General features: G+C 43.5%; 1 protein-coding gene across 4 annotated transcripts in view; it reads left to right on the top strand.

Moving 5' to 3' along the window:
- LOC144679671 (uncharacterized) overlaps positions 1-26489 on the top strand; it is a 665324-nt gene that overhangs the window by 623988 nt on the left and 14847 nt on the right. For 3 of the 4 annotated variants that reach the window (XM_078540272.1, XM_078540271.1, XM_078540274.1), the window contains one exon: positions 15270-15372. In XM_078540272.1, the coding sequence (XP_078396398.1) occupies positions 15270-15372 (103 nt within the window). Of the gene's footprint in view, positions 1-15269; positions 15373-15762; positions 15836-26489 lie in introns of those variants that run through there. The other variant, XM_078540273.1, reaches the window with a different exon arrangement.

Below are 26489 nucleotides of genomic sequence, written 5' to 3'. Positions count from 1 at the left end.
CTAGAGTAAAGAGTAGAAATGAACCAAAATGAGCAACACCTAATTTGTGTGGAGAGGTAAAGAGAACAGCATGCAGTAGGTGGAAGTGACAGAAAATTCCATAAATAACTTTAGTGCATTATTATGCATTTATAAGCACTCACTCAAACTGGAAAGTGCTTCAAAAGACAATTAAAATCCCTATTGGAAAATTAAGATAGATAAAAAAAAATGCAGATACCCAATGTAATGGATAGCAAACCAATTTTCTGATCAGAAACACCCACTTTACACACAAAATTTGGCTATTCTTAATTGAAAAATCTACCCTGATGTGTGGAGAAGAGCAGCCTCCTTCCACTCCAAACAGAAGTAACTGACTGGCTTTCATTCGCTACTGATCTTTCAGAATATATCTGGGGCAGAGAGGATGGAATGAATTAACTAGATTGCTTCATAGTCATGGGCCTCAAAGCTCCTGTTTCCAGTAGCAGGGTTCTCGAGACAGAGTTTGATTTATCAAATAGAGAGCTGCTCCTGAATGTGTATTTGGTTCTGATAACTATGTTGTTGAAAGGCCAGTCAATAAACTAGGCTTGTCTAACTTTTTCCATGGTTATAACTTGTTCTCATCATTAATGCCTCATCATATAGTGCTGGATAAAAATGTTTCAATTTCTTGTACACAAGCTATTTTGTTCCTTTTGTCAAAAATATTCTTCCCTTAAACATCTGTGTGACAGCTGCTTACAGACCAGCTGAATTATCATATGCAGTTTACTGTTTTTGCATTTTACGTGGAGTTAAATTAGGCTCCAGCTGGCTCTTGTTTCCTAAAAGGGGCTTTCCTGTTGTATTCAATGGTCAAATCTAGTTTACCAGCCTATGATTTAAATTATCTGCATAAATTTCTTCTCTATTTGAACCTGCTGCCACATGTGACAAAGATTTTAGCTTGAAAGGGATATTTGTTGGCGGGGGAGATTCCAACATACTAAGAAATATTAGCTAGTTACAAGAACTTGTCATCAATTTCTCCTTCAAATAAATTCTCTGGGATTCTTCTCTCCTGGAGACAATCCCAAAGTCTTAATGCAATGTAGTCTCAGAATAATTTTAACTTAATGCTAGTAAGTAGATCCTTGAAAGATCATTGAACTGTTTTTACTTTGATTTTACCATGCTAATGACATTTGCTGATCCTTGCTTTGCTTTCCACAAGAGAAAATGTGTTTGTTAGTTTTCTTATCTCTGAGCAGAGGTTATTAAGTTAGATATCATTACTGACCTAATTTTGTTACACCCTCTTAAATAGAAAAATTCTTTTTCAGTAAGGCGTCATTCCACAAAGGATATTACATTCTATTTGGCGGTTGTTGTTATAAGAGATGAAATACAGCTGCATGGGTCACTGAGCATGCCTTCTCAAACAGCCTTGAACTAACCAGTTAAATCAAAAAAGGAAGACAGCACTTTGTACAGCCTCGCTCCTTTTGAACAGGGTCTTCTAATTCTTGGGTCAAATTGATGCTGTTTTCTATTTTAATCTTTGCCATAACATTCAGTACCCACTGTACTTACTTAAGTACCTAAAGAAACTTAGATCGGAAAATATCCTTATTTTGACTAAAAACAAAAAGGCACTTATTTCCCATGCTAATATTTATGTTAAGTCAGAAAATAAGCTGTCTTTCAATACCATGTAATGCTTAGGCCTCTTCTGGTCATCAATCCAGCTCTGACAGATTTGTCCTGATGGGGCTTCCCCACTCAGGCCTCCAACTAAATAGCAGATTGAGTCACAGTAATATCATCAGACCCAGATCTGCATTTTTAAGCAAGATCTTGCCAGATTGGGTCAGGTGTTCTGCTAACTTGACAGGGAGGCAGCAGGGATCAGAGGGCAAGTCCCTGCTATCATTCTGATTGTCTGGGCAAGTTAAAATCAGGGTCAATGACACCCCCATCCTGTGAAAAATATTTTTAAAATCATTTTGTTCAAATGTGCAAGCTGCCTTTGGAGTTGCGGCAGACACCGACAACATTTGTTGTATTTGTTCACAGGATGTGCACATTGCTGACTAGACCAGCATTTATTACCCATCCCTAATTGCCCTTGAGAAGGTGGTGGTGAGCCGCCTTCTTGAACCATTGCAGTCCATTTGGTATAGGTACACACACAGTGCTGTTAGGAAGGGTGTTCCAGGATTTTGACCCACCAACAGTGAAGGAAAAACAATATATTTCCAGGTCAGAATGGTGTGTCACTTGGAGGGGAATTTGCAGGTGGTGGTTTCTGCTGTTTCTGTCCTTCTAGGTGGTAGAGGTTGCACCTTTGGAAGGTGTTGTCGAAGGAACCTTGATGAGTTGCTGCAGTCCATCTTGTAGATGATACACATTGCTGCAACCGGATGTTGGTGGTGGAGGGAGTGAATGTCTAAGATGGTAGGTGGGGCGCCAATCAAGTGGGATGCTTTGTCCTAGATGGCATTAAACTTCTTGAGTGCTGTTGGAGCTTCACTGCAGGCTAGTGGAGAGTATTCCATCACACTCCTGACTTGTGCCATGTCGATAATGGACAGGCTTTGGGGAGTCAGGAGGTGAGTTGCTCTCTGTAGAGGTCCCAGCCTCTGACCTGCTCTTGGACCCACAGTATTTAGCTCAGTTCAGTTTTTCCTCAATGGTAACCTCCAAAATGTTGCTAGTAGGGGATGCAGTGATGGTAATGCCACTGAAGGTCAGGTAAAGATGGTTAGTCTCTTGTTAGAGATGGTCATTGCCTGGCACTTGGTTGGCATGACTGTTGCTTGCCACTTATCAGCCCAAGCCTGGATATTGTCCAGGTCTGGCTGCATTTGGACACGGACTGCTCTAGTATCTGAGGAGTTGCAAATGGTGCTAACGTTGTGCAGTCATCAGCAAACATTCCCCACTTCTGACTTGACAATGGAGGGAAGGTCATTGATGAAGCAGCTGAAGATGGTTGGGTTTAGGACACTACCCTGAGAAACTACAGCAGCGATGTCCTGGGACTGAGATGATTGACCTCGAGCAACCACAACCATCTTCCTTTGTGCTAGGTATGACTCCAACCAGTCGGGAGTTTTTCCCCCTGATTCCCATTGCCTCCAGTTTTGCTAGGGCTCCTTGATGTCAAACTCGGTCAAATGCTGCCTCGATGCCAAGGACAGTCAATCCCACCTCATCTCTTGAGTTCAGGTCTTTTGCCCATGTTTGGATCTAGCTGTCATGAGGTCAGGAGCTGAATGGTCCTGGGGGAACCCAAACCGAGCATCAGTGAGCAGATTATTGCTGAGTAAGTGCCACTTGATAGCATTGTCAACGACACTTTCCATCACTTTGCTGATGATCAAGAGTAGAATGATAGGGTGGGGGGGGTCATAATTGGCCAGGTTGGATTTGTCCTGTTTTTTGGGGCAGGACATAACTGGGCAATTTTCCACATTGCCAGGTGGATGCCAATGTTGTAGCTATAGTGGAAAAGCTTGACTAGGGGCGCAGCTAGTTCTTGTGCACAAGTCTTCAGTACTATTGTTGGAATGTTGTCAGTGCCCATAGCCTTTGCAGTATCCAATGCCTTCAGCTGTTTCTTGATATCACATGGACTGATATCACTCAATTAATATTAATGAGAACCAAGACCCAATTTAGGGCTACTTCTAGTCCAGGCAAGCATTGAGGCTGCATCCCTGCCTTCATACAAGATGGGTGGATACATGACAAATTAAATTTAGTGCGGAGAAGTGTAAAGTGGTATAATTTGGTAGGAAGAACCAGGAGGGACGATATAAAATAAAGGACTCAATTCTAAAGGAGATCAGGTTCAGAGAGGCCTGGGGATATATGGGCGTAAATCATTGGAGATGGCAAGACATGCTAAGAAAGTGGTTTAAGAAGCATATGGGATCTGGGCATAGAGTGCAAAACAAATAAATTATGATGAATCTCTATAACTCTGTTTAGGCCTAAGCTGGAGTATTGCATTCAGTTCTGGACACCACACTTTAGAAAGGATGTAAAGACTTTAGAAAAGGTGCAGAAAAGATTTATGAGAATGGTTCCAGGGATTAGAGATGCCAGTTACACAGATAATTTGAGAAGCTCAGGCTGTTCTCTTTAGGGAAGAAAAGATAAGAGGAGATTTGAAAGAAGTGTTCAAAGTCATGATGGGCCCACACAGAGTAGATAGGGAGAAACTTTGACGGAAGGGTTGAGAACGAGGGGACACCAATTTAAAGTGATTGGCAAAAGAACTAATAGCAACATGAGGAAAAACTTTTTTACGCATTGTATGGTTAGGATCTTGAACCCACTTCCTAAGAGTGTGGTGGAGGCAGATACAATCTGGACTTTCAAAAGGGAATTAGATAATCATCTAAATAAATGCTTGCAGGGCTACGAGGAAAGGGCAGGGGAATGGAACAAGCTGAGTTGCTTTTGTAGAAAGCTGACATGGACCTGATGGGTCCAATGACCTCCCCTGTGCTGTAACCATTCTATGATTCATTCACTGAATGTCTTCATCAATAGGGGCACTGCCTCAAAATGAATACATCGGGCCCTATTTTAACTTTGTGAATGAATGCGTTTTGAGTGAGTAAGACTCTTGCCCATCATGTGTGCTGCCAGGTAACCTTGGTATACCAATGGTCACACATGGACTGAACATTCACAAAGCAGATAACCTTCTGATTCATATATGGGGTATTCCTTTATAGAGTAGTACAAAGGCTAAGGAGTGACTGATGGTATGCAAGTTGGTCTTCGTTTGGAAAAACCCAAGTTCTCAGACTTGCTAACCCCTGTTCCATGAAGAATGCAATGCATTTGCCAAATCTGGCAAACAAATGACTCAGTGAAAGCATTAATCCATAATTGGACAGTTAATGTTGGCTGTGCCACCTGGGCTGCTGGAAAGCCCCCGCTTGAGGCAAAACATTTAAATGCTATTGTCACCTTGACTGACACTGACAGTAGCACAGCAGCCCTGGAGCATAGCTCAAAATCTATGTGAAAATAATGACATAACTCCCATACTACCTCCCTGCTAAACCTCAGCTTCCAAAGGTACTGCTCCACAGTAAGATCCCCATATACATTCTGGAGGCAATAAATCTGGGCAATAAGGTAACAGCAGATAGGTACCGACCTCCATCTGTGATGGCTGGCACCGACATTCAGACGAGCTTTCCATTCATTATCCTCTTATTCATCTTTTCTATGTTTTGCACCAAAAACTGGTGGGAGTTTAGGTACTCATGAGAGGACAATCTGGGCCAATATTAACAATTAAATACCTGTCTAATCCGATAATTTTGATCATCTTGTGCTCTAAGGAAATCTCCTTATGTACCACTACATTGTGTTGTTAAGAGCAACATAATAGGTAACTTAAACAGATAATGCCTACAGTAAAATGAGAGGTTCAAGAAAATATTTATAATTGCAAAATACTTGTTAACTGTGACCTTTCCAATCAATGCTACTTAGTCAGGTAGGGCATTGATAGTTTAGTTCCTTATAACAACTTAAACTGCTACAGGAAAGAAAATTGTTGCCCCTTTCCTTACCTCATTTAGAAACAGCAGCAATAACATGCTCTATAACTTATTATCTAACTAAACCATCACTACTGGTTGGTAAGCAATGTTTGTGTGTGTGTATGTGTGCGTGTGTGTACATACAGAGCTGACAGTGACTGTTATCTTGGAATAGTTATTACTTAATGTCATTAAGTTCTCAGCTTCTCAGTATGGGTTAAAAAAACTTATAAATTAAATTCTACAATGTCCGGAAACATGGCTGAGAGATAAAGCACATTTTTCCATATAGACATTGATGTTCCATTACCAGAAGAATTTTTTTTCAAGGAGCTGTTTCTAATACAAATGCACTTATTAAAAATGATAGCTCAGGGCTGATTCTGGCTAAGTAAAACAGCATTTGTCTTGATATTTTTGGCAGTAAGCCAGAAAAAATGTTCTGGGCCTCTGTTTTTTGGTATGCTAACAATTACTGTACAGTTTTTATTTACACACTAGTTCACTGGCCTTAGCAACTTCCAAAATGCAGATATATTACCATTTACTGTATCTCAGCCAAACTGTTTCGATGTGTTTTATTGCATTAACATTTTTAAACTGCCTTCAGCTCCTTGGGTTTTTTAGTGTTGCAATACTGAATGTTTACATAAGTTGCAATCAGTGTGTTGTCTGCCAGTTAAACCATTAGCAACTTTAAAATATTAAATGGTGTAAAGCAGCAATGATTCTTTGAAAATTATAATGCACATTTTAGAGTTATTCATGTGGTTTTATAACTTTTCAAATTGATGTAATCTTAGTTCATTTTTCAATTTCTATACATTGCATAATGTCAAGACTAATTAAACCTTACTGAAACTTAAGAATTTAAGACAATACAGAATAGAAAACTCCATTTGAGCCATCCAGTTCAGTCCTTGGCCAAACCAATTTGCCTTAATATAGAACAAAAACAGAATTACCTGGAAAAACTCAGCAGGTCTGGCAGAATCAGTGGAGAAGAAATCAGTTAACGTTTCGGGTCTTCATGACCCTTCGGCAGAACTGATTTAACTGATTTCATCTCCACCGATGCTGCCAGACCTGCTGAGTTTTTCCAGGTAATTCTGTTTTTGTTTTGGATTTCCAGCATCCGCAGTAGCTTTTAGCTTTTTGTTTTTGCCTTAATATAGACCTACCCTATTCAATCTGCTGAGGGAAGTGACTAAACACAAATTCAATTCTTTAGCAGTCTGTAAAACGTCTTCTTGCCCATTATGTGATTTTTTTTCTAGTTCTAGAATGTAAGTGAAATATCATTACTTTCATTATTTGACCCTCCATTCCACAATGACATATTTTCATGATCCTGGCGGTGCAGGTATCATCTTAGCCCAGAGTATTTGTCCATTAGTCCATTTCTATCTTTATAACTTCCGATTGTAAAAATAGAAATATTTATAGCCAATTTTAAATGAGTTAATAAACGCAGTTCTACTGCATTTTGAGGGAAAAATGTCGTCAAATTTCTGAGGATTGCTAGTTTTGCACTTTTCTCCACTAGTTCTGTGACAACAAGTTAAAAGTTAAACATTCTGCTATGTTTGTATTATGTACACCCTTCACGTTAAAAACCCAAATCTCAATTTACCTTTTACAGAGGGACATGTCAGTTATGCATTTTTCTGTCTCCACAGTGTAAAGCCTTGTGTATCATGCAATAATCCTAACAAGTCATCTCAGAACTCTGTTTTATGCATCAAAGTCAATTTTGTAAGAATGTGAACATTTTGAACAATATGCTAAATATAAATTTACCAGTGAGTCATACAGAATTTTTGCCTGCAAGGGTCACCATGGTACTTCTTTTTTAAGGTAGCCACTCTTCAATTAATCCATGTGTAATCAATTTTTTCTCATATTATCTTCATTTCATAAAATGTTTCAGGATCCATGCCTTTGTCACTGAGAGGAGAGGCCTGTTGTTTTTTCCAAGGCCACTTATAACAATATTCAGAAAGCTGCTAAGAACCATGCAACAGCTTAATAAAGGCAATTTTCCCCCTTAGAGCCTCAGCCCATTTCTGTGTAGCCTATCGCAGAACTAATCAGTGGGCACTGGATACTTTCAGTGCAGAGTCAGTAACAATACTCAGTGGCTTGGGCAACTACAAAAATAAATCAAAAATGCTAATGGAATGTGGGCCTTTATCTCCAGTGAGCTACAACACAAATGGGAGGAAGTTACACTCAAGTTGTATGGAGTTTTGATCAGATCTCATCTGGAGTGCTACGTATGGTTCTGGGTACTGCATCCCAAGAAAGATATGTTGGCCTGGAAGGGGTATAACAGATTCGCCAGAATGATTGCAAACAGTTAAATTATGAAGACAAGGTTGCATTAACTTGATTTGTATTCACTTGCATTTAGAAGGTTGAGGGGTGACCTAATCAATGGGCGGAATTTTTACCTTGGCGTGCGGGTGCACGCCTGACCTGCTTGAGCGTAAATAGCATGTGATAATGTCGGGCGAGCGTCCCAACATTAACCTGTGCTCGCACGATATTTCGGTCGGTGGATGCGCGCGAAAGTCAGAAGCGCACCTGCTGACAATTAAGAGGGCAATTAAACCCATTAAAATTCCAATTATCATCGATTTTTCGTGGCCCGTCCAACTTTGCAGTTGGCGGATGGTGAATCTGCCAGGCAGACTTTGTATTTTTGATGAAACCTCATCCATGGGCTGGATGAGGTTTCTATTATTAAATTTTTTAAAAATGTATGGACAGAATTTTCATCATGTATATATATGTTCAGGTGACTGATTCTGATGTGTGGTCATTTTTTTCCAGATTTTAAAATATTTCCTTATTGCTTTTAAATTCTTCAGCTCCCTGAGGCAGCTCTCTGTCTTCAGGGAGCTTTCATTCTGCATTCCCCCCGACCCCGCGCATACGTCAGCGCCTGCCCCCGCCCCAGGAGCTAAGCATTTCAGCACACATTTCACACTAATTTCAGCTTCACAAGCACATTTCACCATTTAATAAGATCATGGCTGATTTGCATTTCAACTTCATTTAGCCACCTTTATTCCATACATTCCATATCAGTGAACAAAAATCTATCAATGTCACCCATGAAAATTTCAGTGGATCTCGCATCCACACTTGTTTGGGGAGTTAGTTTCAGGTTTTCTCCAGCCTTTTTGTGAAAACGTGCTTCATGATTTTATTCCTGAATGGTCTAGTTCTAATTTTAAGGCCACGCCCTCTTCTGGGTTCCCCAACTGCAGGGAAGTTTCTCTGTAGCTACTTGAACAAGTTCTTGTAAACACATTGGGCAGAATTTTTAGCTCGGCATGCAGGCACGATTGGCGGGCCTGGGGGCCAATTAACGACCAGCCAGTGTGAAATCACAGTCGGGCACTGATCATGGGCGGGCGGTCCATTCACCGGCCGCTCCCAGGCCCGCCAATCGTGCCCGCACGCCAAGCTAAAAGTTCTGCCCAATGTGTTTACAAGAACTTGTTCAGGTAGCTACAGAGAAACTTCCCTGCAGTTGGGGAACCCAGAAGAGGGCGTAGCCTTAAAATTAGAACTAGACCATTCAGAAATAAAATCATGAAGCACATTTTCACAAAAAGGCTGGAGAAAACCTGAAACTAACTCCCCAAACAAGTGTGGATGCGAGATCCACTGAAATTTTCATGACTGAAATTGATAGATTTTTGTTCACTGATATGGAACATATGGAATAAAGGTGGCGAAATGAAGTTGAAATGCAAATCAACAATGCTCTTATTGAATGGTGAAATGTACTTGTGAAGCTGAAATTAGTCAAATTCCTGTGCACAAATTGGCTGCCCTGTTTCCTACATTACAGGAGTGACTACAATTCCAAAGTACTTCATTGGCTGCGAAGAGCTTTGGGATGCCTGAGAAAGGCGGTATATAAATGCAAATCTTTCTTTGAGGAGCTGTTTATAGTTACAGATTGTAATTGTGTCGCTACACAAGCCTATATTGTCAATACACACCATTATGTCAAATGTCATATCCAATCATTGTCTACAGACACAGGTTTTGATAAGTCATTGCTGGTATACAGGGAGATGCTATTAATTATTCATCCTTTGTCAATGCAGTATCTTTGCATTCTTTCAGAATGAAGGGCAAGATTCCAGATAGCTTCTTAGAATCAAGGGGTATCCAATAATACCGTAGCTCCTAGCTTGCTGTGAAGGCCCACGAATGAAGCAGAGGATTATACAATAAGGCCTACACTTAAAATGAACAGATATCGGTCTCTTCATTCCATTACTTAAGGCTTGAATGACACCATTCAGAGCCTCCACATTGGAAGTGACACATATTCTGTGGGACATAAGCAGAGAGATTTCCACAGCTGCCAGTCACTCCACACTACTTTGCACTGTTTGGAAGTTCTCCCTGTGTAGGATTTTCCGTTCGTCAAGCAGGCATGGCGGGTGGGCCCCGGAGTGACCCGGAAAAGGTCCGCCGCCCATGATCGGGCCCCGACCACGAATTCACGCTGGTTGGCCAATTAACAGCTCAACGCTGTCGGGTTGGGGGTGGGTGGTGGGCGAGCGTGGAAGTCTCCGCATGCACAGGGGAGCGCACGCTGAAAACTCCCTGAGGCCACAGAACTGCCTCAGGGAGCTGAAGAATTGTGCAAAGGAAAGTAAAGATTTTAGAAATGATATGAACATGACCCCATATGTGACTCAGTCACATGAAGAGGGACATGTTTAAAATGAAGTTAAAACATTTTTTCTAATTTTTTATTTACCGTTGTTATCCTGCCCATGGATGGGGTTTCGTGAAAAATGAAAATGTCGCCTGGCCCATTTGCCCGCCCACCAACCGAATGGTTGAGCGGGCAGCGAAAAGTACAAATTAATTACTTGCTTAAGGGCCTTAATAAGGTTCTTAATTGTCAGCGGGTGCACTGCCTTCTTTCCCATGCACCCGCCAACCGAAAGATTGCGAGAGTGCGCGATGACATCGGGACGCTCGCCTGACATCATCGTGCGTGATTTTACGCGCTCGCCTGCAGGATGTAAAATCCTGCTCTCTGATGTTGAATTAAAGATTGCATTTTCTCCACTGCCAGGCCTGCGTCCTGCTGTATATTTTTGGATAACCTTTGCAGTACCTTCATCAAGTTTGATGCTCCCTCTCACCTTTCCATTCTTGACAAGATCCTTGAAATCCTTTTCCAAATACTCTTCAGTAGTGGGCTGACATTTCCTTAGCCTCCAATCAGAAACATCTTCTATTCCCCTCCTACCTCCTGGCTCTGGCTTCCTTCTGTGTCATACAGTAGTCAGTGACTACTCCTCATCTGAACGATTTATGTCACACAACCCTCCCTTTCGCAAGGACTCACTGAGGGCTGGTGAGTGTGAATGAGAGGGTGAGTGATGATGTGAACAAATCTTTGTTGATTATCCATGCTGCTGAGGAAGAATGGCAGATTCCTCAGCAGCAGGGATAATCAACAAAGATTTGTTCACATCATCATTCATCCTCTCATTCACACTCACCACTTTCTCTCTTTGCTTCTTCTTCCCAGCTTTCAGTTCATATGGACATAATAGGACAAAGAACTGAAATAGATTCTCTGCTGGCCACCATTTTCTACTGTTTTATTCCACAAAAGATCCCTTCAGACAATGAATGGGAGAAAACTAAAATTATTGTGAGATATGCTCAGACTAACTGCAGCTGCAGGACTCTCACATTTCCTTCCCCTATCAGTTGACAAAGTCAGATCCCATTATCTCAATTGCCTTCTCTTCCTGCTGGATTAATAACCAAGGACTGGAGGCGAAGGGGTCTTGCCCGCTGGCTGGAGATTAGCAGGAGCCCCATGTCGCCTCTTTTAGGGAAGACCTGCTGAATTCAGTGTCATTTAGGCACTTAATTGGACAGCAGCCGGCCCTACCTAGGATCACACTAGGGGCAGAAGTCTCACCCACCAACAGATGCTTTATCGAACATCAGTGCCACCAGGAGGTGGTAGCTGCTGCCAGCACTGCACCCATCCAAGACCTAGGATTGTCACTGGACACCAGAGAGCTCTTCCGGTCCCACCCATGGCCAAAGGTCCGTTGACTTCGGGCGGGATTTTCTGGTCGTGCAGCGGGCAAGACCTGAAAATCCAGGCCTGTGTCACAGGTGAGTGATGGAGGGAGGGGATGTCACATGGTGGGGGTCTCAAGGAGGGGAGGTCAGCTGCCAAGGCAAGGGTGTGGCTCTCAGCGGGCCCATCCCCTATTCCCAGTGCTGGGTCTCTTAATGAGGCACTGAGTGCCTTTAAACAAGAGACGCCGACCGCCCCTCCACCCCACCACCTCAGGAGCTCACAAGTAATCCCACAGAGCTTTGCTTGCTGTGCTCCTCACATGGTGAGCCCCCCACCCAATGCTGGGTTAATACCAGTGGTGATGGGTTGAGGCCCCTAAGTGGCCATTAATTGCCCACTTAAGGGCCTTAATTGGCAGCGGGGTGGTAAAGTTGTCCATGAGCCTTCCCACCATGGACTTAATCAGGGCAGAGGTGGGAATATGGTGGGACCCCCACCTGCCACCCTCCCGTCTGATTAAATGCCCCTCGCCAAAGGGGAGGGCATTAAATTCTGCCCCAAGCAGCATTCCATATCATTGAATACAGGAAAATGTTTATTCTTAAGCTTTTAGTGTAAGATAGTTTAGCTACTTTGTTAGGGTAGCTGGTGATTCATTCATGCCTAAATAGACTAATTTAAAGCCCTAATTTTGCAAGTGAAGTAATAATCACCTTCTGCAAGTCTTTGGAACAGGTTCACCTGCAGTAGTAGATCAGGAAGTAGGTGGGCCACTCAAAAATTTTGAATTGCAGTTCCTGCCCATAATTTCAATAAGCCTATTCCGCAACTTAATTTTGATGTATGTCCGGAAACCTCAAAGCCTCATCACTTTGGCCAGAATATAACTCTCGTCGGGTAGGCACGTGTCCGACCTGCTTGAGCGTAAAATGACGCACAATGACGTCGGGCGAGTGCCCCGACATCATCGCACACTCTCACGATATCTCAGTCAGCGGGTACGTGCAGAAATCGGCATCGCGCCTGCTGACAATTAACAGGCCTATTAAGGCCATTAAAAAGGTAATTGAATTAAATTTTTCACTGCCTGTCTAACCTTTTGTTGGCAGGCAAGCGAAAAAGCCAAGCGGCCTTTGCACTTTTTCGGAAACCTCATCCACGGGCGGAATGAAGTTTCCAACAGCTATTAAAAATTAAATAAAAATTAAAACACTTCATTAATAACATATCCCTGCTCATGTGACAGAGTCACATGAGGGGGCAAGTTTTATAACATTTTAAAAATCTTTAATTTTAATGTTTTAAACTCTCATCTCCCTGAGGCAGCACATGCGCGAATTTCTGCGCTCACCCTCCTCCCCCACCCCATACAGGCAGCACTGAGCACCTCCACGCACGTTTCACGGGTGGACGGGCCTTAATTGGCTCGCCGGCGTGAAATCGCAGTCCGGCCCCAATCGCAGGTGGCGGTCGGCTTCCTGACCGCCCCCGTCAAGCCCACCCGATGAAGGAAAAATTTTCCCCTTTGTATGGTGGAATTTCAAAGCCAGCAGTCACTGTGAATAATGAAACTAAGTATTTGCAAGGAGACAAAACCCAAAATGTGAAAATGGAGGACAACCCAGTCAAACTAACTAATGCTACCAGTAAAATTCAACAAAAGCGAAATAGAAGTGCATAAGCAATTACATAACGTGGAGTAAAGACTTCTTCATAATTTTTGCTGGGTCAAAATCCTGGAACCCCCTCCCAGCAGCACCATGAGTGTACCTACACCACATGGACTGCAACAGTTCAAGAAGGCAGCTCATCACCACCTTCTCAAGGGCAATTAGGGATGGGCAATAAATGCTGGCCCAACCAGCGATGCTCAAATCCCATGAGCAAATAAAAAAAACTTTATTCCCTATTCCTTCCACTTCATGCAATTATCCACCCGCTCTTCATTTCTGGAACTTCCTGCCTAGCTCCCACTATGTAGCTACCTCCTTCCATGCTTCCAAAGCCCTCCTCTTCAATGGTGCTTGTTATTCTGTATCCCAACTGTCACAATTTTCATTTCTCCTCTTTTGGTTGGTTTGCCCACTGTTTACTTCCCTCTTCAATTAAGCACTTTAAGACTTCTTACTACATATTAAGAACATTACAGAAATATCAGTTAATATTGTCACTGCTAATATTTTGTTAACTTGGTAAAATTAATCATAATACTTAAGATTAATAAGATAAAAATAAGCAATCTAGGTAAGACTTCTGTTTAGTATCCCAAAAGCAAAATACTGCAGATGCTGAAATAAAAACAGAAAATGATGGAAATGCTCAGCAAGTATGGCAGCATCTGTGAAGAGACAAACAAAATTAACATTTCAGGTTGTGACCTTGCATCAAAACGTTGGACTAGATTTAGTGGAGTCCATCGGAGCCAAAATCCTGGCAGGTAAGACCAAACAAATCAGGTGGGAGTACCTGCATCGGATTCCCAAACTCTCCCCAATTAAGTTTGGGTTGGGAAGGCCCTGATGCAGGAAGGCAATTAGGCTCATTAATGAGTCACTTAAAACCAATTATCCCTGAGCCCAACAGAATATATTGGTGGCTCAGACATTCAATGGGAGCTGCTTGGCTTTCTCAAGTCTCCCTAAGGCCATTCAGCTAACCTTGTAGGGTTTGCCTGTGGCCTTTGAAAGGGGAGGGGTCCCTTGTTGACAGGTACGATGTGCTCAATCGAGGGGCCCAGCATCAGGAGGGTGGTGTGCTGAAAGACACCCTCCTGACACCTCCCCTGGCACCGGAGATTCCCTTCCCGTGACCCCCATCCTGCCCTCAATCTCACCCAGTGACCTGGAATCCAGCATCAATCCTGGGGCTGGACCTCAGTGCATTACCAGAAGCAGCCACTGCTCCTGGTAGCGCACCAGTAATTGAGGCCTATCGGCCTCTAATTAGCCGGAAGCTCTCGGGGGCAGGATCTCTGCTTCAGTGGGCGCTTGATCATATGGAGGCCCGACTCTGGCCAGTGAAGTACCTGACGGGCACTTATTCACATCCAGCCTCCCCATCGGAAGTGACACGCAGTTCCTGCCAGTTCTCCAACTGGTGGGGGGGACTCGCATCACCAGAACAAAATCCAGCTCATTAGCTCTGATTTTTCTCTCTCAACAGGTGCTGCCAGACCTGCTGAGTATTTCCAGCATTTTCTGTTTTTATTTCTGTTTGGTATTGTCCACATAGGAAACTGAAAATCTTTTAACACTTTTCATGTTTCTCAACACACAAAGGCAGGGATAATTGGTTCTACTCCTATAAGGAATATTTGAGAACAGCAGCCCCTGTTTGTCTTAATCATTCAACAGTTACATTAGTTGAATCTGCAGAGAAAAGAAAACCCTGTGCTCCACCCACCTTGCAGAAAATGAAGTGATGATAAATAATAAGCTAAGAGATGATTTCTGTAACCGGTAAGAAACCTGATAGCCTGCAGGAGGCAGTTTTGCTGCCAGTCTTTGTCCGTGGAGTTGGCAGTAAATCATTTTTTCAAAAACATTCTTTCCAGTAGAAACAAATTTGAAGGAAACAAAATCCCCGATGTGCTTTATTCACAAAAGACAGTGAATTGTTTCTGTACCTTTTGCATTTAGGCATGAACAGAAGAATCATATAGCAGAAAAACTTGCAACTATTGAAGACATGCATAACAGATTGAAGGCCAGTATTCAGTCAATACAGCTGCTAAACCAACAGGTACAATACATTAAAATGTTCAGCCTAAGCATGATAATAGATTGAATATTCAACTATTATTGCTTAATTTCCATGTTAAGTTTCCTTAACTCTTTGTGAACCAAGAGCTTTTTAGCTATTAGATTTTAATATCCTGTATATTGTAGGAATTAACAAAGCAGCTTTAAGTTAGTGACTGCCATTTTACTTGTGTGGTATCTACGATTTGTAAATCTGTTAGCATTAACCCAGGTAAACTTGTTTGTAAAACTTGTTTCACACTTAAACATATAAATGTCTATTTAGTTGACATAAGAGACGAAGTATTTATTTGCCTGTCAGTGGTGTGCGCAAATCCAATTGTGATTACCAAACAACAATTCCATAAAGGATTCATTGACTGTGTTTCAGGTGTTCTCCAACACAATGTACTGGAGAGGTGAGTTGGCTGGATAACAACTGTCTTCAGACTGCTACTGAGCAGGTTGATCATCAAAGCCAACTTAAAAGATGCATCAGAACAGGATTCAAAGTCCTTAAAATGACTAACAATTTTGCACTTGAATATATATATAGGCCTTGTGAGGTGATGATAATTTAAATGAAGATAGGTCAATTTGACCTAATCCTTCCAAATATCCTATGATAGCTTTGACATTAACTTGAACAAGCAGATAGGGCCACAATTTAATGTTTCATCCAAGTGATGGAACTCTGACAAACCGGTATTTTCTAAGGACTATGCTGGAATATCAGCTTAGGTCCTGTGGTTGGGCTCCAATGAACAACTTCATGAACTGAAGTCAAGACTATTCCCAGGTACTATCAGGACAGCTACTAAATGTTTTAATTTTCATGTTAGATATTTTCTCGGGTTCATTGTTGCAGATCATTCCCATAAGCAGTTCTCACACATCCTATGATTTGAAATACACTTTTCCTGCCCGATATCTAGATTAATAATAGCACAACTCAAGAATTATTTCAATGTATCACTCAACATTATGGGCAGAATTTTGCCCTTGGTGGGCGTGCAGGCCCCACCGGCTCAGCGGCGGATGGACAGCCGACCCCCACTGCTTAAGCGGGGCCCGCCGCCATTTTGAGTGGGTGGGCCAATTAACGCCCACCCAGCGGCCTGCCCGACAGGAAGCACTTTCCTGTGCAGGGGGTGAGGGAATCCCCAGCTGTCAAAGTGCGCTGTTTTGCGCAAGCGTGCGAAAGAGCGCACTGCTCCCTGAGACTAAGTGCTGTCTCAGGGAGATCAGTGACAGTCTGAAACACTTAAAAAATAGAAAAATAAACATATTATTAACATGTCCCCCTCATGTGACAATGTCACACAAGATGGGACATGTTAATAAAAAGGACATAAATTTTATGAAACTTTTTAAAAATGGACGTGAAACCTCATCCCGCCAGTGGATGAGGTTTCATGCTTTATCAGAAGCCCGCTGGGGCTCCTGGCCTGCTCGCCAGCCTAAGGTTGGATGGGCAGGTCTTTAATGATCTTAATTAGCCTGTCAATGGCCTTAATTGGCCATTGACAGGTCGGCGAGCAGACAGCTGATTTCGCTGTCTGCCCACCTTCCTAAAAATTTAAAGGGACCGGGATGACATCGGGGGTTTCTCCCGATGTCATCCCGCGTCATTTTCCCGTCAGCGAGCGTCCCCGCCCCAAAATCGCCGACGGGAAAATTCTGGCCTATGTTACTTCTCCTTAATTTGCTATTGGTAGACTGGAAAAACACTCTTTCTAAAGAGGTTCCAAACAACCATATAGTTGTATTTATATTTCATAAATGAATGATCAGGACACAATTCCAGATAGTGAGATTATAGAGGAAACTTCCAATTTGGGAATACCCCTTTATCGCAAAAATTAAGTGCAAAGGCTGAGAGTCAGGTCGCAATATTCTCTGCCCTTTTTGCATGCAGCATTTTATCCGATAACCACATAGGACCTAGATTTACATATTTGAACAAGTCCCCATATGAAACAGGCAAGTGTGCTGTTTGCCCAAATGCAGGCCCAATTGATCATTGTATCAGTTGGGCTTTGAACACCAAGGTGCATCCAATGCTGGTAGAGCTGAAGGTCACCATGGCACTGAACTTTTACACTTCAGGATATGTGTGGGATCTCACAGTCTGTGGCGCATCGATGCATCAAGGTGGTGACCTTTTCAAGAGAACCAGCAACTATGTGCCCTAGTGCACCAATCCAGAGAGTAAAATTGAGAGAGTCATTGGGTTCGGCACCATCGCTGGATTCTGGTGCAAGATGTCATTGATTACATGCATGTGGCCACCAAGACTCCTACAGACCAGGCAGTGGCCTTCATCAAAAGAAAGGGCTTCCACTCGCTCAGTGTGCAACTGGTCTGCAACCACCACAGATGGATCCTTCAAGTGTGTGCACAGTTCCTGAAAAACAGCCATGATGCATACATACTTTAGCAGTCCCAGGTACCAAAGCTTCTCAGGCCCCCCACCCCATGCCTTCAAGGATCAATACTGGGAGACAAGGGCTACCCACTGAGGGCATGGCAACTTACACCTTTGAGGAATTCATGCCCGAGAGAGGAGGAGAAGTACAACACCTGTCACAGGGAAACCTGTGTGACCATCAAGCAGGCCATTGGTCTCCTGAAGATGCAATCAGGTGCCTAGACCGATCAGATGGAGCCCTTCAGTATGCCCCAGCGAGGGCCGTGTGTATTGTAATGATCTACTGTAGACTGCACAATCTGGCACTGCAGAGGGTAGAGATGTTGAACAATGTGGATCTGATGGATCATGATGCCTCCTGCGATGATGAGGATGTGGAGGAGGCTCCTGACCAGGCAATGCAATTTGAAGGACCCCAGAGACCACTGGCAAGGTGAAATGAGATATGCACAAGGAAGGCTAGGAATACGCTTATACATAGATGTTTCATGCGACCCTTACTATCCGTTGGAACCATGCCAGTTAAGCCTTACCTTTTTGCAATCCCAGTGTTGCCTCCTTCATCTTGCACTCCATCACCCAGGTGCACATCGCACAGTGGCAAGGCTGAAGCATTGACTGCATGTGGCATGGTCCCTCATGATAAGTCCCTTGAGGAAAAGAGGGTATAACAGGGCAGAAAGAAATAAAAAGAGATATAACACTAATACCTTAATCCTTTATTAAGTGGCACAGCAGATGCAAAGCTTAACACTTAGATACTCTATTCACCAGTGAACCCCAGTTGCAGCTATGTGCTCTTCTTAACTCTCTTACATGTGCTCCTACAGTTGCTTACCCTGCACTTGCAGCTGAGGTGGAGGCAGTCTGCTGACCTTGCTGAACCTTGGTGGTCAGGTGAAGGACCTCCCCTCTGTTATCATGGCTATTTGAGATGCTGATGTCACTGGCAGAGAGGCTGAGGAGCCACTGTGCACAACAGGAGCACCCTGAAAGGTGCCCCAGATGCAAAAGACATCCATTCATCTCCCTTGCAATGGACGCTGATGAGGACCTGATGGAGGCCTTTTCCTGCTCTTGTTTTGCCACTGCTGCACTGAGCTCATGGATAAGGCAATGGACTATAGGTCTGCACGTACCTCCAGCATCCACTCACTGGTCAACTGGATCTGGCTCTCCATGAGGATCACCGGTCTCTCATGGAGGAAGCCAAGTGCATACATCAGAGACATGGCAGTACCCAAGGCCAGGATTGACTCCTCCGTGGGTGTATGTAGCCCCTGGAAGCTCTGCCAGATGTTTACTCACCGCTCACTGTAGCTGCAGCCTTTGCCTTTTTCTGAGGCCTCCAGAGGTGTATCATCAACATGCAGCTCAGCATGGTCCTGGCATCCTGCAGTCCACATCTGTCAGTGGCCTCGGCACAGCCTCCAACGGCTGCTTGGATACATGTGTGATGTGCTCACCAAGGGCTCGGGTACGTCTGTGATGTGCTCACTAGGTTGTGATCCTAATTATAATCATGAGTGCATACCCACCGATGTGAGAGTTTCTGTGCTGGTAGAGGATGCAGGGAAATGGAGTGATGCCGCACCCACTGAGGATCCAGCCGGCTGGCCCCCAGTCTCTCCAGCTGTGTGCACTTCAGCCTGACAGGGAACTGCATGAAAGAACTGATAGAATGAAGGGTTATGGGCTTCCCATTACGTCTTCCAACTATCCCAACTGTGGAAATCCATGTTTCCAGTGGTGGACAAATGAGCACTATGCCTTGTGCACTCCTGCCTCACCATCAGCATTCGAGAGGCTGCCATGCTGCCCTCGAAGGCCTTCTCTTCCCTGGGGGTCAGCATGGACAGAAATGGAACCCTTCTGCCAATCTTGGCCCATTCCTTTATGCTATGGACTGTCTTCTCCTGCAAGCACAGATGATCACTGTTAGTTTCACCACAGAGACAAGCACTTATGCCTGTGCTGCTGGGAGCCCAGCGATCCATGATGGGGGCGCACGATTGGCTCCTGCATGCAGCCACTTTCAAGGGACCTCGTGAGGGACAACAATCACAAACAGGCCCCTCTCACTGTGATGCAGCCAAGCCTCTGACAGGGTATGACACTGCCAGACTCCTTTACTGCTGACTGTAACAAAGGTAAACTTTCCCTCCTCATCCTTCTTGATCTGCCTGCAGCCTTTGAAATGATTGACCACACCATCATCCTCCAATGCCTCTCCACTGTCGTCCAGCTGGGTTGGGACTGCTCTCACCTAGTTTCATTCTTATCTATCTAATCGTAGCCAGAGTATCATTTGCAATGCCTTCCCTTCCTGCTCCTGCACTGTTACCCCTGATGTCCCCCAAAGATTTATCCTTGGCCCCTCCTATTTCTCATCAACACCCTGCTCCTTAGCAACATCATCTAAAGGCACAGCGTTGCTGACAACCAGCTCTACCTCACCACTGCCTCTCTTGACTTCTCTACTGTTGCTAAATTATCAGACCGCTTACCTGTCATATGGTACTGGATGAGGAGAAATTTCCTCCAATTAAATAATGGAAAGACTTAAGTCCTTTTTATTTTCAGTCCCAGGTCCAAACTCTGTTCCCTAGCTACGGACACCATCCTTTTCCCTGGTAATAATCTGAGATTAAGCCAGTCTATTTGTAATCTTGGTGCTAAATTTGACCCCGAGATGAGCTTCTGACCTCATATTGATGTCACCATTAAGACTGTCTATTTCCACCTCTGTAATCATCTGACTTCATCCCTAATCCCTCAGCTCATCAGCCACTGAAACCCATATTCACACCTTTGTTACCTCTAGTCTTGACTATTCTAATGCACGCCTGGCTGGTCTCACACATTCTACCCTCCATAAATTTGAGGTCATCCAAAACTCTGCTACTCTGTTCCCCTGTCAGCCCTGTACTCACTGATTTACACTGGCTACTAGTCAGGCAACGTCTTGATTCTAAATTTCTTATCTTTGTGTTCAAATCCCTCCACGGCCTCACCCCTTCTTTTCTCTGTAATCTCCTGCAGTCCCACAACCTGCCAAGATATCTGCACTCCTCTAATTCTAGCCTCTTGTGTGTCCGCTATTTTAATCCCTTTATCACTGGTGGCCGTGCCTTCAGCTACCTAGGCCATAAGCTCTGGAACTCTCTCCCGAAGCTTCTCCTCTCCACCTCACTTTCGTCCTTTATCTTACCACACGAAATCTACCTCTTTGACCAAGGTTTCGTCACCTGTCCTAATATCTCTTTATATGGCTCGATGTCATACTTTTATAATGATCCTGTGAAGCACCTTGGGACATTTTATTACATTAAGGCGCTATATAATTATAAGCTGTTGTTTTTGTTCACTGGGTGGTCACTTACTCTCCACCAAATGCACCCTCTCGTATTGCCACATTGCAGCCACAAAGAGGTATGGTAAAGAGGTATGGAGTGTTCACCTTGGCAGACTGAATAAGGTCATTGATGCTTTTAACACTGTATCCAGGTTCAGGGGGTGGCCCCATGGCTGCTGACCTCCTCTGCAATCTCTGTCCAAACTTGCTTGGTCAGGTGGGCCGGCCTCATCTTCTCGTCCCTAGGGAAGAGGATCTCCCACCTTGCCCTTGCAGCCTGGAGGAGAGCCCGCAGGGGGTCAAAAGTGAAACGTGAGACCACCCGGGGCTTGCCAACTGCTATTGCAGCTTCAGATTTCCTTTAAATTTTCAGCTTTCCAGGAGGGAAGGCTGTCAGTTTTTGCAGACCAGGCAGTCACAGGGCTGGCAGTCCTTTAAGTATGGTGGCAGCACCTGCTGTGACATCTCTGACACAGCCTCCGACACCTCGCATCCCACCTTCTCTCTCCCACCAGATGACATCCGCACCTCACCACTGCTAATTGGCTGGCCGCCGGAAGAACAAGTTTGGCTGGCTGCTCCCCACTTGAAGGAAAACAGAACCTGCTTCAGGATCTACGGCCTAGTCACAAAATTCAGCCCTATACATATATGTATATAAACACATATATATGTATATCTCACTCAAAAATGCCGTTGTGGTTCCCCAAGAGTTAAGATTAATAAATGGTTTATTTGAATCCTCAAAACTGCTGTGAGTACAGTAATTGACAAAAATGCACATCTGTTTTGTTTTCCTCTCTGTATTTAAGGCATCCAATAGCAATAAAGAAAAAATGCTTCAACTAAAACGCTTTTGATGTACATTGTAATTTTAAATGTTTTTTCATGCAATCTAACAATGAGGTTGCTTTTAATTCTGTCATAGGCCCAAACATTTATATTTAGCCCTCACTTTTTATTCTGTGGGAATGTCTGCCTTTTCTCTGGAGGTAGGGGACCTGGAAGCCTGAGAGAGTAGCCATTCTATAAAAAATAATGGAAGGAAGTCATTAGACAGTTGAGTTTAAGAAGTGAAGGAGGCAAGTTTTGAAACATTCACATTTTAGGTCATCTCAGTAATTAACTGACATCTACAGATGGAGTCATTTCTTCATCAAAAAAATGAATCATTATAGATATTGCTTCAGACTCGGGTGTTTAAAATAATGAACTCAGTAACCCCAGTATAACGAATTCTGCAACTTTGCTTCCAAAGTCTCAGTTTAAATAACAATTATCATGGCCACATAAAAGGCATTTCCTCAAAATGGTCCATGAGCTAAGAATTTATGTGTCTGTGTGTATGTAGCCCCTTTTACTTTGAGTGGTTCAATTTAAAAATAACCCAGCAGACAAGTTTTAGTCTTAAACAAGATAAATCTTAGTTTATTACAAAATTACTGCTGAAGTAAAAATGATAAACTTATTAACTAAGATACAGTTCCAAAGATTAAAATGCAAATAAAGGGAAAAAAATATGAGATTTTCAAATCATTCTCTGAGATATTGTTGCTGGTCCGTTGCTTGAGTTCCTTCTTTCTGAAGTGAAGGTGTTGAAACTTGAGGTTTGGTTTAGCAGCTGTGAAGACTTCTGCAGTTGACTAGTCAGTGTTTGCCTTTTTTAGGTGGACTCAGTAGTTCAAGTAGGTTCTCGGAGAGAGAGAAGGTTTCTTGTTCCTCCTTAGTTATGAGGTTACAGCACTTGCATATTTCCTGGACTCTTTTGGCAGAACAGTAGTTGATTTCTTAATACCTTCCTCTTTGACTGCCAGTGGCAAAGAGAAAACCCCTCTGATGATGCCTCTCAGAGTTCTTCTTGGGGGTTCTTCACACATGACCCCAGCAACTATGTTAATTTTGATGAATCATTGTTCCACTAGGCAAACAATTATGTTGAGGCCCTTTGAAATCCCTTCCTGCCTCCTGTTCTCTCAAAACCTTTCAGAAGATACATTGGACATCTCTGGAGGAGTCTTTGCATTTTAATAACTCTTCGTAGCCAGCTCCAGAGACAAGGTTCGAACAAACACAGAAAGGTGCCATGTTGCCTGTCCATACTTACATTTTGAATAAGGCTTTTAAACTCAAAGTAAAAGTTTGACAACAGAAATGTATGTGTAAAACGGTTGCCCTTAAAATCTTTTATATCACAATTACACATTGGTGACATACCTTCCCCCTTACAGGAAAAAATGGTAATATATTTTCTTCTTTTAACAGAATTACGTTGTGGAAACAAGCAATAAAGAGATACATACATTTTTCACACACTCTTACATTTTCTGGTTAGGTTTTATATGGGGATTCTCTTCCTTTTTTTCCTGGTTTTTCCAACAGTCTGCACTGATTTTAATTTTGGATCTTTGGTATCTGTAACCTTTTCATCACTGATGTCTTCAAAGAATGTGCCAGACAAATCTAAAGCTAAATCAATTGCTGTTTCTTTGCCTGGATTTGTTTCCTGATCTCTTCCCAGACATAAACCTTTTAAATTCTCTCTTTGAGTAAGCAAGTTAGCAATGGCCTCTTTCTGTGCCAGTAACTTGTGTCCCTTCTTTGATCAAAGTCTCTTTTCGCTGATACAAGAATGTCACAAGATGATTTTTATGCTGTCGCAAGAATATTCATGTCTGGTTTGTTCTTTGGACAGCTTAAAATCTCTCAGTTTTTCCTCATTCCACTCAGGTCATATTGCATTTAAATCTTTTGAGCTAGGGCGACAGCTTTTGTGTTTTGTGTTGTTGCTTTTTCCTCCAACACCTTCAAACTGCCCCTCAATCCACAAATCAGTTTATCCCAATCATGTTTTGAACTGAGCCCAGTAGCCACTATGTCAGTACCTCAATTCTGAAACTCTTTTCCTGTCTCTTTCAACTCATTTGGCTTGGCTTCAGCTCTTTCAACATCCAAATGACTTCCCTCAAGCTCTTCAACAAAGTGAGGCATCTCCCTCACTGTCTCTTGGCCTGCTTGTGGACTTCCTTGGTCCCTGTTTAACTTTGCTGAGCAATTTCAACCTTCATGTGTTTTGTCGCCCCCTGTAAAGCTTCTTCAGCTGTTTGGAACTTTACAATTCCTGCTGCTCTGTTTGCTCAGTCTCTCTAGACTGTTTTTGAGTTTTATGGGGTAACACCTTTCAGCTTGCGAGATAATTTCCCAGCAAACGTTCAACCCCTTGCATAGGCAAGCTTGAGGTTATACCCGCCGTTACCAACCCGATAACAAGTTCAAAACAAAAAACTACTGCGGATGCTGGAAATCCAAAACAAAAACAGAATTACCTGGAAAAACTCAGCAGGTCTGGCAGCATCGGTGGAGAAGAAAAGAGTCGACGTTTCGCGTCCACACGACCCTTCAACAGAACTGAAGAATAGTTAGGAGAGGGGTGAAATATAAGCTGGTGTAAGGTGGGTTGAAGGGTCGTGTGGACCCGAAACGTCGACTCTTTTCTTCTCCACCGATGCTGCCAGACCTGCTGAGTTTTTCCAGGTAATTCGATAACAAGTTCACTCTTTAAGTGAATTTCCAACAATGGTACCTTGATGCTTCTCCAGTTAGTTGTTTGACTATCACGTTGGAATTTATATGCTTCTGCAGGGTGGGAAATCTTCAATTCTTTCTGCCAGCAATGTCTGTAAACAACCTGTATCCCGGATAGGTTTCTGGGGCTTCCTTTGCATTTGCACAAAGGGTTACAATTTTAACACTACAGATACTGGCTGCATTGGAATACTGCATGTGGCTTTCCTTGCATGCCAGCAGTGTTCTTTTATGTTCTTTTTATTCATTCATGAGATGTGGGTGTCTCTGGCTAGGCCAGTATTTATTGCCCATTCCTAATTGCCCTTGAGAAGGTGGTGGTGAGCTGCCTTCTTGAACCGCTGCAGTCCATGTGGTGTAGGTACACCTACAATGCTGTAGGGAGGGAGTTCCAGGATTTTGACCCAGCGACAGTGAAGGAACAGTGATATATTTCAAGGTCAGGGTGGTGAATGGCTTGGTGGGGAACTTCCAGGTGGTAGTGTTCCCATGTCTCTGCTGCTCTTGTCCCTCTAGATGGTAGTGATCGTGGATTTGGAAGATGCTGTCTAAAGAGGCTTGGTGAATTCCTGCAGTGCATATTGTAGATGGTACATACTGCTGCCACTGTGTGTTGGGGCTGGAGGGAGTGAATGTTTGTGGGTGTGGTGCCAATCAAGCAGGCTGCTTTCTCCTGGATGGTGTCAAGCTTCTTGAGTGTTGGAGTTGCACTCATCCAGGCAAGTGGAGAGTATTCCATCATGCTCCTGACTTGTGCCTTGTATACGGTGGACAGGCTTTGGGCAGTCATGGGGTGAGTTACTCACCGCAGGATTCCTAGCCTCTGACCTGGTCTTGTAGCCACTGTATTTATATGGCTGGTCCAGTTCAGTTTCTGGTCAATGGTAACCCCCAGGATGTTGATAGTGGGAGTAAAGCAATGGTAATGCCATTAAATGTCAAGGGGTGATGGTTAGGTTCTCTCTTGTTGAAGATGGTCATTGCCTGGCATTTGTGTGGCACGAATGTTACTTGCCGCTTGTCAGCCCAAGCCTGGGTATTGTCCGAGTCTTGCTGCATGTGCACGGACTGCTTCAGTATGTGAGGAGTCACGAATGGTGCAGCGAACATTCCCACTTCTGACCTTATGATGGAAGGAAGATCATTGATGAAGCAGCTGAAGATGGTTGGGCCTGACACTACTCTGAGGAACTCCTGCAGTGATATCCTGGAAACTGAGATGATTTACTTCCAACAACCGCACCCATCTTCCTTTGTGCTTGGTGTGACTCCACACAGCGAAGAGTTTTCCCCTTGATTCTCAATGACTCCAGTTTTGCTAGGGCTCCTTGGGGCCATGATCAGTCAAATGTTGCCTTGTTGTCAAGGGCAGTCACTCTCATCTCACCTCTGAAGTTCAGCTCTTTGTCCATGTTTGAACAAAGGCAGTAACGAGGTCAGGACCTGAGTGGCCCTGGCAGAACCCAAACTGAGCATCAGTGAGCGGGTTATTGTTAAGCAAGTGCCGCTTGATAGCACTGCTGATGATGCCTTCCATCACTTTACTGATGATTGAGTGTAGACTAAAGGGGCGGTAATTGGCCAGTTTGGATTTTTCCTGTTTTACTGTGTACAGGACATACCTGGGCAATTTTCCACATTGTTGGGTAGATGCCAGCGTTGTAGCTGTACTGGAACAGCTTAGCTAGGGGCACGGCTAGTTTTGGAGCACAACTCTTCAGTACTATTGCCTGAATATTGTCAGGACTCA

The sequence above is a fragment of the Cetorhinus maximus genome, chromosome 4 (genome assembly GCF_964194155.1).
Source record: "Cetorhinus maximus chromosome 4, sCetMax3.hap1.1, whole genome shotgun sequence".
NCBI lineage: Eukaryota > Metazoa > Chordata > Chondrichthyes > Lamniformes > Cetorhinidae > Cetorhinus > Cetorhinus maximus.
This window is presented reverse-complemented; position numbering and strand designations above follow the sequence as displayed.